Genomic DNA, 11,359 nt, shown 5'->3' with positions numbered 1-11,359 from the left:
CGTTCTTCCATTTGTGCAACATCTCTAAAATTAGAAATATCCTGTCTCAGAGTGACGCTGAAAAACTAGTTCATGCATTTATTACTTCCAGGCTGGACGACTGTAATTCATTATTATCAGGAAGTCCTAAAAACTCCCTGAAAAGCCTTCAGCTAATCCAAAATGCTGCAGCAAGAGTCCTGACAGGGACTAAAAAGAGAGAGCAGATTTCTGCCCTACAGTCGACCCCTGGTATTTGCGGGGTTAGGGACCACAACCGACCGCGAGTAGCTGAAATCCATGAATACTTGAGACACCCTCTAAAAACACTTTTATGTGCCTATTTTCATAGTTAAAAACCAAATATACATTAAACCACCATCTAAAACACTCTAATATCATTTTATCATCTTGAAACAGGTCTCTCTTGAAGAGAATCGGTGAATCTGTGAATACCGCACCACAAGTAGGTTGGGTCGACTGTATAGACATTGTCCTCATTGGCTCCCTGCTAAATCTACAATCAGAATCCTGCTTCTCACAAACAAGGTCTTAAATAATCAGGCCCCACCTTATCTTAATGACGTCATAGTATTGTATCATCCCAATAGAGCACTTTGCTCTTAGACTGCTGGTTTATTTGTGGTTCTTATATTTAAAAGGCAGAGCCTTCAGTTTTCAGGCTCCTCTTCTGTTGAACCAGCTCCCAGTTTGGGTTTGGGAGACAGACACCCTCTTTAATTCTAAGATTAGGCTTCAAACTTTCCTTTTTGATGGAGCATATTGTTCAGGCTGGATCAGATGAACTTGAATCCTCCCTCAGTTACCTTGTAACAGTCTTAGGCTGCGTTTCTTGTCCACTCAGCTCTTTTTCACTCTCTATTGAATTTGATCATTAGTTATACATTTCAGAATTTGGCTTGGTGTGTGTTTTTTGTCCAGTTGCCTCTGCTTTCTTTTCCCTCCCCTGACCCCCGAGTCTGTCCATATGGGGGTCGTCTGATGGGGTTTCTCTCTAATATTGTAGGTGCTACATAAATGAAATTGAATTGAACTGAATTGAATCCAAATGCTGATGAAATTAATTTTAGGCTTCAGGCCTCTGACTTTAAACTGTCCATTTGTCCTGACTCATCCTTGCAGATGTGTGGAGGACAGAGATGTGAAATCCCAGAGGCAGCTTTTCTATATCAAAGCAGTGACCCTGAAGGAGGCAGAGGACAAGGGGAAAGAGCAGAGCAACACCAAACAAAACGAGCCCTGTACGAGCGGACAAGAAGAGGAGGAGCTCAATCTGGACTCCCATGTGGTGATTCACTATCACAGAGGCCCAGTCCTAATAGGACAGCCAATCAGAGTCTCAGTGAATCTGAGAGCTAATGTCAGTGGTCATTTTGCAGCCATTAGGTAATTAAAAAGAACATTTGTGCAGCTCTTTGTTCATGTCCACAGCTGCTGTCAATAGCCACTCTTTGTGTCTTCAGGATGAAGGTGAAGAAGGGCCTGGTGTCAATAGTGGCCCAGAGAACTTTGACCTCAGACATGTGGACAGTGACCCTGGAAAGAACCCAAGCCTCCAAACACGATGTGTTGTCCATCCTCTGCCACAGACAGAGAACACTAAAGCAGCCACATGAGTAAGTTCAGCAACACCTTTTTCCAACATGTTAATAAAATATTAAAGTCAGCCATCTTAAAGGAGACGTATGCAATGACTTTACTGCAGTTTCCATAAAGTGAGGTTGGGGTGCACCCTGGAGGGGTTTCCAGTCTGTTACAGGGCTAGTACAGAGAACAGCAGCTGGATAGTGTAGTGGAACGACTACACACCTTTGAAATGGAAGTCCCAAGTTCAATTCTCTCCCAGTGTCCAGTAAGGGTCCTGGCTAGGCCCCCCCATGCCGAAACACCAAGCCCTGCAATGGCGCGGCTATGTCCGCAGGTTGGACACGACGCATTTCACTGTGTGGTTGTGTATGTGACTAATAAAGCTCATTTCTTCTTTCTTTGAATGTGATCTTTGTCTGCCTGCAGTCCCACTCTCCTCCAGCAGGTGGCGTGTTTGTCAGTCGACGGCTTGAGGCGCAGCTTCGGTGTTGCCATGATGGTGCCTGCTAATTGGTGGGTGGAGTACTCCAGACGTACTACCGTCCCGCCATCACATGTAGGAGCAGTGAGCATCTTTTCATTCACAGATCGTCACATCTTTGGCATTGCACCTATAACAGAGGTACGTGATTCTTTTAAAGTCCATCAGATGCCCATCACATGTCATCTGATTCCTCTGAAGGTGTGTTTCCTGTTGGTCTGTCCACAGAGTAACACGTTGATCAACACAGCTATACTGAACAACCAGCCCGTGCTGCTGCCCGTCATTGTGCTGGCTGTAAGCCATGACGAGAAGGTGTCAGATGTTACCTCTGCAGTCACATGTCACTCCATCAATGAGAACAGTATCAAGGTGCAACATGTCTCACAACGTGTCTCACAACGTGTCTCACAACGTGTCTCACAACATGTCTCACAGCATGTCTCACAACGTGTCTCACAACATGTCTCACAGCATGTCTCACAACATGTCTCACAATGTGTCTCACAACACACATTTCACAATTTCATGAGCAGTCTGGTTCTGCTGGAGGTTTCTTCCTGTTAAAAGAGAGTTTTTCCTCACTTACACTGTCACCAAAGCGCTTGCCCAGAGCTGGTCATATGATTGTTGGGGTTTTCTGTGTTGTATTATTGTTGGGCAGGGGTCTCAAACTCGCGGCCCGGGGGCCACTTGTGGACCACGTCATGTCAATATGAGCAGAGAGTACAAACATGCTGAGGACTGTGTTAGTTCAGTGAGAGTCACAAACGAATGTGTACGCTCATGTCTGCATTTTATTTTGTTAAATATGAACATAACGACAGCAGGAGTGCTGCCATGTGGGCAGACAGAGAGGACGTGTTTGTTTGGTAGATCAGTGACAGGATTCAGTTAAGAGGGAGTTTGCGTTTTATCTCCATCCATCCATCCATCTTCCTCCACTTTATCCGAGCCCTTGTTGTGGGGGCAGCAGCCTAATCAAAGCGTTTTATCTCGTTATACAATATTTGAAAAAACGCAAACAAGCAAAACATTTTCAGTATAATTTGTTTGTGTTTTCTTGTTTGTTTGTTTTGTACTCCTTGAACACTAAAGTGTCCTCCAATGAGACGACAGTGCCAGCAGTGGCCCACAGCTCATTTCAGTTTGTAGGGTCACCTTACAATATAACGCAGCCGAAGTTTTATATAATTCATTTTAAATTCCATTTTTAGTTAACCAAAACAACTGCACTGCCTCAGCAGTGCTGTCAAAAACAGTTAAACAACATCTTGGAGTCTTTTTCAGTGGCTCGGTTTTGCCAGGTTATCGTAGAGACGCCTCGCTTGACATTCAAATTTGACCTGTTTCATCTTGAATTTAGTTTGTGCTGTTGACTAGGTCCAAAGTCAAGACTAAACCTCAGTGTTTCTAAACCTCTCTGGGTAAATGGACCTTACAGTATACAGGGCCTCTCTGCTTCATTTGAACACTCAGAGCAATTCAAGCCTCATTCAGCCAGTCACACACATATTCACACAGCACTTTTATTTATGCCTAAGCTTTATTGTTTGGCAAGGTGGAGTACACCACTGATTAAAAACAGCTCACCCAAAATGAAACATGCATGTTTATCCATTTTATCATTTCGGTGATATTTTCCCAGGTTTGTAATGTTGGCTTTAGAGATGTCTGAATATAACAGAATTTGTGCCTTTTCAAAAATCACAAACCAAACATTATCATCTACCAAACTGTGTTTAGAGAGGTTCAGCACAAATCTGAAAAGCATGTGAGACAGCTAATTGATTAATGCCAAAAGGAACCAGTTACGTATAGATGAAACAAATAGCATATGTTCTATGTGTCTCTTCCATACAGGTTTCCAGTGATTGCTCTACCCTCTACGTTGATGGCAGTGAATCAGGATTAGGGTCGACCTGTGCAGTGGTGGAGTTTCATCTGGGCATGCTCAGTGGGTCTGTGTGTCTGGAGGTTTGGGCTCCATCCGTGCCCCTACGTGTCTCCTTGGCAGACCCTACTCTCAATGTCATCGATGGATGGGACCTGATTACAGAGGAAGGGTAAAAACGAGGCCCGCTGTGTCTTCAGTCTGTTTTCACTTGTTGTACTATAGTTCATTGTATCTGTGTTTACCTCCTCTCTCCTCTGGAGATGTAACCATTTCCTTAAAGGCCTGTTGAACTACACTGACTCTTCTACTGCTTGGTTCAAACTACATGATACCTAAATGAAAACAGTGTGAAAACTGAAAAGGTTGTAATTAACTCATCATGACCCCACAATCATCCGGTCTAGCATCATTTTACCGGACAGAAATACTGCACAGTATATAACCAGTGTATTTAATGTTTGTTATCATGGGACAAACTGCAGACGGTTCACAACATGTGCTATGAGAATATACTACATTCATATTCTGCATGGACAAAAGTGGAAAATGTGACACATAGTAATCTTGTAAGCTTTTTACCAGAAACAGGATCAAACACAGTAAGAGTATAAAAACGTTACCAAAAAGTACCACATTGCTGTGGCCTGTGTTAATTATCCCAATTCTTTGATCTTTGGGCTGAAGGAAGAACAACACTCGGTGTATAAATGCTCAATCAACAATCTCTCCATACAATTCTCATTATTTCATACAACACTTTGAGCATAAACGTCCAGACGGGACATGTGGACAGGAGGGTGTCCGCCACGTCTCGAAGTGTCTGAGCGTTTCTCACATTCTTATAGCTTCAGCCCCTCCAAAGTCACGAAACCTAAACATCCACATTCTTTCTCAGTGAGCCTAAGCTATGGCCTTGGCTTCCTGTTCAGTATGTTTTGTTCTTTCTAATCAGAAAAGGCCTATAGCCGTATAATGATTCAACAATTCTTTGATTAGAAGTATAAGGTGGCGTAGGATAGTGTAATAATCTCACACCTGCCATAAATATTCTCAATGAGTCTTCCTGTCATCACATTTTTCATTTCTGACCACAGAATATTGTTTAGCTGATGCTTACGAGCATCAGCTAAACAAGTAGTGTTCATGCATATTTTCAGTTTTTTATTCATTCAGACATTCTAGCTAGCTTTAATGCTATGCATCATCACAAACAAAGATACAGGGCTACATTAGCAAACAGGCAAATTCAGCAACTGACATCTTCTTTCATCGTCTTTCGTACTTGAGCTCGTAAGCCCAGATGAATGGGAAGGGTCGCATCAGGAAGAGCATGGTGTCAAATTTTCGCGGATCACCAGAAAAAGTCAGTCGGGGCCCAGGGTAACAACAACCGCCTCCAGTACTATTTGTCAACTGGGTCCTGGTGGAAACTGTTGGCCAAAGACAAAAGAAGAGAAGAGAGGGGAGGCGGGAGTGCGGAGATGAGAGTAGGGATGATGAATGTAGGGAAAGTAGGGACGAGCAGGAGACGAGGTGGGAGGAAAGCAAGAAGAATCGGAGATGGATTCAAGCTGTTGATGAGGAAGGTGCACACAGATGGACCACATCTCTGAAGAAGGTACAATCTGACGTTTGGGCACTTTGTTGCTCTGAAGCATTCATGTGCATGTTAACAATGCCACAACCTAGGAGTACAAATTCTAGGACCCAAAGGTCACCCCAAAGGTCAAAGCATGCAGTGTTCAGAGAAACAAACAAAGAAAAAACAACAGCTACATCTCAGACGGCTTCTCTCTTCTGGAAGTGAGAACTGAACATGATGACACAGATTTGCAGAGTCTGAACAAACTGTGGCCTTAATGCACAGCAGCATGTTTGGAGAAAGCATATCAACACAACACTGCACAACAACTGCCAAGCACGGGGGGTGGGGGGTGGGGTGGGGGGGTCAAAGGTTCAGCCATCTGTCCAACAGCTAAAGCTTGGCCAAAACTGGGTCATGCAACGGGATGATTATGAAAAATATATGTTTCAGTTTGTATATTTTAAAAAATCCTCATTCAGGTCAATGAAGAGAGGCAGAGTGTGGGAGAAGCAGAAAAAGTGCACTGAAACCTTTTCAACCTGCCAGTAATCCAATAATTACCACCACACAACCATAATTTTACACTCAGGTCAAAGCTGAATTTCTCTCTGAGGTCTTCCTCAGATCCAGCAGATGAAGAGTTTTTGGAGGCATATGAGTGAGTGGTCAGAGGTTTACAGACACTCATCATGAGGCACAAACATGGACTTTATTTACACTGCCAGTCACAGTCTGGACACACTGAGATAAGATAAGATGAGATAAGATGAGATAACTCTTCACAGTCATACATAGCACAATAGCACAATGAAATTGGAAAACTGTCCCATGTCAGCAAACACGACACAGTAACTTGACTTAAGTAATAAAAGTAATAAAAAGAAGAAGAAGTGTATGTTTATTGCACATTGTTATTATTGCATCTTGTTATAAATATCATTATTGTTATTGTTGTTATTGTTGTTACTGTTGTTACCTCCCCCCACCAATCTGACAGCCTCTGAACCTCAGCACTGTCTCGTCTCCCCCTGAGATGAGCCCCACCACGGTGGTATCATCTGTGAACTTAATGACTGGGTCGTCTGGCACAGTCATGTGTAGAGTATAGCGTGTACACACTTTCTCATGGAATGGTTTTTCTTCATTTTCATGACTATTTACGTTTTAGATTCTCACTGAAGCCATCAAAATGATGAATGAACATATATCGCGTTATGTTGTAAACATGTTTTATATTCTAGATTCTTCCTAACAGCCGCCCTTTGCTTTGATTCCTGCTTTGCTCACTCTTGGCGTCTCTATGAGCTTCATGAGCTCGTCTCCTGAAATGGTTTCCAACAGTCTTGAAGGAGTTCAGTGATGTTGAGCGCTTGTTGGTCCTTTTGCCTTCACTCTGCGCTCCATCCCAAACCATCTCCATCGGGTTTAGGTGACTGTGGAGGCCATCAGGTGCAGCACTCCATCACTCGCCCTCACACAGCCTGGAAGTGTGTTTGGGGTCATTGTGCTGTCCTGGCGTGTTGCTGCAGGATGCTGTGGTAGCCATGATGGTTCAGTGTGGCTTCAGTTTTGAATAAATCCCCAACAGTGTCACCCTCACACCTCCTCCTCTATGCTTCACAGTGGGAACCAGCATGTGGAGACCATACGTTCACCTTCGGCAGGTGGAACCAAAGACCTCAGATCTGGACTCACCAGACCAAAGCACAGATGGTCTAACGTCCACTCTGTGTTTCTGGGCCCAAACAAATCTCTTCTTGTAGCTTTTCCTTAGTTGTAGTTTCTTAGCAGCTGTTTGACCATAAAGGCCTGATTCACACAGATGTGTCTGCGACAGGAACTCTGTGTGGCTCTAATCTGAGCTGCTGCTAACCAAGGTTGTTGTTATTATTGTTTTAATTATTGTATAATTAAAAACAATAATTTGTTCAGTGGTAGCATGAATGTTAATGTAATTTGGGGCTGTTAATAAATCCCCCCCCCCCACACTACATTATTGTGCCTCGGAGCTCCTGACGAGACGTACTTTGAGAAGGAGAATGTGTTGCCATTAAAATATCAGTGTTGTCATAACAACATCTGGATGGAAAGCATGGTTCTCTCTTTCTTTCAGAGTAAACGCACATTTCTCCAACACGCAGACGCAGGTACGTCAGCATCTTTAACCCCTCGTGTTTTCTTCTTGCTCAGGTGTGTGCCGGTGTATCAGCGCTCCTCAGTCCAGGTTCTGACCCAGTTCACAGCTCAGGACTCCCACAGCAGAACCACACACCACCTGGGCTCCTCAGACTGGTTTGTAGATGTGACTGAGCTGGTCAGTAACTGGCTGAGAGTAGAAGACCCCCGAGTGGCTTCCCTCAGGCCCCAAAACATCGTGATAGGATTAAGACCTGGAAAGACATCACTGCATGTAGGCGACAGTTGTGCATGAGTTAACTGCTATTGCTGCACTTCTTGAACATCTCCTCTCACTCTCACCTTCCTCCTTAGGTTATCTCGGAGCAGTGGGATGGCATGTTGGGCACCTGTGACATCACTGTGTCCTCTGACACTGTCAGCGCTGGCGATCTGTCTGTACAAGCAGTCAGTGGCCTGGGAATGTCAGTGAAGTCCAGCCCTGCCCACCCCTCCATCATCACAGCAACTGTGACAGCCTACAACACCATGTACCACTATCACCAGGTGACAAACACTCTTCTCATCCCACTTCCTGAAGTCTCATTAACCCACTGAAGCTGAGATAAATGCCCTGTTTTCCCTGCAGGAGGCTTCCGTCAGTGTCTGGCTGCAGTTCAGTGACGACACCGCCTCCCTCCTCTCCTCTTTCAGTGACCTTCCCTTCTCCCTGCGTCTCTCCTCATTGGCTGAGAGTGTTATTATGGTGACACCCACTTCCAATCAACGCGTCTTTGCTCAGGGTGATGGAGGTGGGCCTTTACTGCGAGCAGAGCTTCTGGTTTCTACGTGCGCCGATCAGCTGATTGTCTCAAACTCTTTTGATGAAGAGACCGAGGAGCGGCAGGCTTCTACGAGACGAGAAGGGACCCGCAGGCTGGCGAGGGGATCAGGCTGGATAAGGGTCAACTTAGACCTGGACTTCATGCAGCCAGTAGCCACGAAGACCGAGGATGGTGAGGAGTTTGAGTTTGACATTTCAGACACACTGGTTGAATCACACGGTGACATTTACTCATCAAACAAAGATGAAAGTTGGAACGTGAGCACCAGCAGTAACTACCATGTAAGTCAGACCGTGACTAACAGGAGGTGGAATGAGGTGGACAAAGGAGGCATGGTCAGTCGAAACACTCTAGAAAGAGCAGTGCTGATGCCGAGCCTGGACGAGGGCAAGGTGTACTTCTTTCCGAGCCAGGATAAAGGCGGAGCAGAGGAAGACAAGCAGGGAACTCACGAGTTGGAGCTTGGCGTGGGTGCTGTCCTCTCTCTGCTCTGTCTCTTTGCTGTCCTCTTTCTGGCTAACTGTCTGCCCTCCACCCTGCGACACAGGTCGAGGAGGACAAAAGAGAGAATGGAAGGAGGACTGGAGGCAGGTGCGACGGAGGATGGAGAGGAGATGGAAAGGGAAAAGGCCAAGGACCGCAAGACATAGAAGATGAAGAACATAGAGCTAAACGGAGAACAATGGAGAGAGTTTTAAAGAAGTAGAGATAATTAGCAGCTGATACTGACACCTTCTCTTTGCTAGACTCATATCAGGATCTAATGAACTCAAACTGTTCTATTCAAACACTTTAAAGGTTTAATTCAACCAGTTTGAGCCAGAGCTGAGCTTTAATTTGAGAAACCTGATTTTTAATTTCTTTTAATTTCACCAACCAACAGGTTGATGCTCATCTACATGACTTTTGTCCCCCTACCCTGACCCCTTTAAACTTTAAGTGCACATGATATCTGAGTAAGGTAGGTGAGCAAAGCAGCTTTCAAAATGTATCTAAGTGTGTATAATTTAGCTTTGTAGAACCACTTATTGTTCACCCCTTTCCCCTGTTGTAGGCACATTGGAGACATCATGTTTGATCTTAGTAGGTCAGAGCTGAATAATGACTTTCTATTAAAACAAACGACACGTTTAAAGCTAAACGTAGTGCTGTCATTTTTGTCAGTCGTTAGTTATGGTTTCATTGTTGTGTCAAAAATAAAGTTTGTTTTAAGAGCTGTTTACCTCTGCAGCTCAGAGCAGACTGGAGTTGTTTACCTCTGCAGCTCAGAGCAGACTGGAGCTGTTTACCTCTGCAGCTCAGAGCAGACTGGAGTTGTTTACCTCTGCAGCTCAGAGCAGACTGGAGCTGTTTACCTCTGCAGCTCAGAGTAGACTGGAGCTGTTTACCTCTGCAGCTCAGAGTAGACTGGAGTTGTTTACCTCTGCAGCTCAGAGCAGACTGGAGCTGTTTACCTCTGCAGCTCAGAGCAGACTGGAGTTGTTTACCTCTGCAGCTCAGAGTAGACTGGAGCTGTTTACCTCTGCAGCTCAGAGTAGACTGGAGCTGTTTACCTCTGCAGCTCAGAGCAGACTGGAGTTGTTTACCTCTGCAGCTCAGAGCAGACTGGAGCTGTTTACCTCTGCAGCTCAGAGCAGACTGGAGTTGTTTACCTCTGCAGCTCAGAGTAGACTGGAGCTGTTTACCTCTGCAGCTCAGAGTAGACTGGAGTTGTTTACCTCTGCAGCTCAGAGCAGACTGGAGCTGTTTACCTCTGCAGCTCAGAGCAGACTGGAGTTGTTTACCTCTGCAGCTCAGAGTAGACTGGAGCTGTTTACCTCTGCAGCTCAGAGTAGACTGGAGCTGTTTACCTCTGCAGCTCAGAGCAGACTGGAGTTGTTTACCTCTGCAGCTCAGAGCTGTTTACCTCTGCAGCTCAGAGTAGACTGGAGCTGTTTACCTCTGCAGCTCAGAGTAGACTGGAGTTGTTTACCTCTGCAGCTCAGAGTAGACTGGAGCTGTTTACCTCTGCAGCTCAGAGTAGACTGGAGTTGTTTACCTCTGCAGCTCAGAGTTGTTTACCTCTGCAGCTCAGAGTAGACTGGAGTTGTTTACCTCTGCAGCTCAGAGTAGACTGGAGCTGTTTACCTCTGCAGCTCAGAGCAGACTGGAGCTGTTTACCTCTGCAGCTCAGAGCAGACTGGAGCTGTTTACCTCTGCAGCTCAGAGTAGACTGGAGTTGTTTACCTCTGCAGCTCAGAGTAGACTGGAGTTGTTTACCTCTGCAGCTCAGAGCAGACTGGAGTTGTTTACCTCTGCAGCTCAGAGCAGACTGGAGCTGTTTACCTCTGCAGCTCAGAGCAGACTGGAGCTGTTTACCTCTGCAGCTCAGAGTAGACTGGAGTTGGACTTGGGTGTAATGATCAGTGACTTAGGCCACGCTCACATGCACACAGGTATTTTTGAAAACAGAGGTTTTCCGTTTTTGGTTTTGGACACGTGCAGTTTTGGAAAAATATCTCTGTCCACATGTAAACGTTAAAAATGAAATGTTGGCCAATCAGAAGTCCAGGAGCCTGGGAGGGACTAAACAGGTGCCCTCATAAAACCTGAAGTACTTTCTGTAAAGGCAGCTAATTTTGTGCTAGTTTAATGTTAATAACTAAAGACAGTATTTTCATTGTTGTGTAGACTCACAACTTAGGAATGAACAAATGCATACAGCATACAGAAATGTAATTGATTCAACACTGACGTCTGGATTTAGGTTGTGACAGCGTCTGTGTGGAATGAAGAAGCCACGTCCAAAGTGCCGTCTGACGCATCTGTCTTTGTAAATGGACACTGACTGAGTATGTAAGTGTGTACAA

General features: G+C 45.0%; 1 protein-coding gene across 1 annotated transcript in view; it reads left to right on the top strand.

Annotated features, from left to right (window-relative positions):
• LOC148101202 (transmembrane protein 132C-like) overlaps positions 1-9,602 on the top strand; it is a 14,480-nt gene extending 4,878 nt beyond the window's left edge. Inside the window, exons 5-12 of the mRNA XM_087845585.1 lie at positions 1,123-1,386; positions 1,464-1,616; positions 2,014-2,209; positions 2,297-2,440; positions 3,932-4,134; positions 7,741-7,960; positions 8,041-8,232; positions 8,315-9,602. Of these exons, the coding sequence (XP_087701711.1) occupies positions 1,123-1,386; positions 1,464-1,616; positions 2,014-2,209; positions 2,297-2,440; positions 3,932-4,134; positions 7,741-7,960; positions 8,041-8,232; positions 8,315-9,160 (2,218 nt within the window). The 3' untranslated portion in view covers positions 9,161-9,602. The remainder of the gene's footprint in view (positions 1-1,122; positions 1,387-1,463; positions 1,617-2,013; positions 2,210-2,296; positions 2,441-3,931; positions 4,135-7,740; positions 7,961-8,040; positions 8,233-8,314) is intronic.
• Positions 9,603-11,359: the final 1,757 nt, after the last annotated feature.

This window comes from Neolamprologus brichardi, chromosome 9 (genome assembly GCF_056152115.1).
Source record: "Neolamprologus brichardi isolate AB-2024 chromosome 9, ASM5615211v1, whole genome shotgun sequence".
In the NCBI taxonomy this organism is placed as follows: domain Eukaryota; kingdom Metazoa; phylum Chordata; class Actinopteri; order Cichliformes; family Cichlidae; genus Neolamprologus; species Neolamprologus brichardi.
The sequence above is the reverse complement of the archived record's forward strand: the minus strand, read 5'-3'. Positions and strand labels throughout refer to the sequence as shown.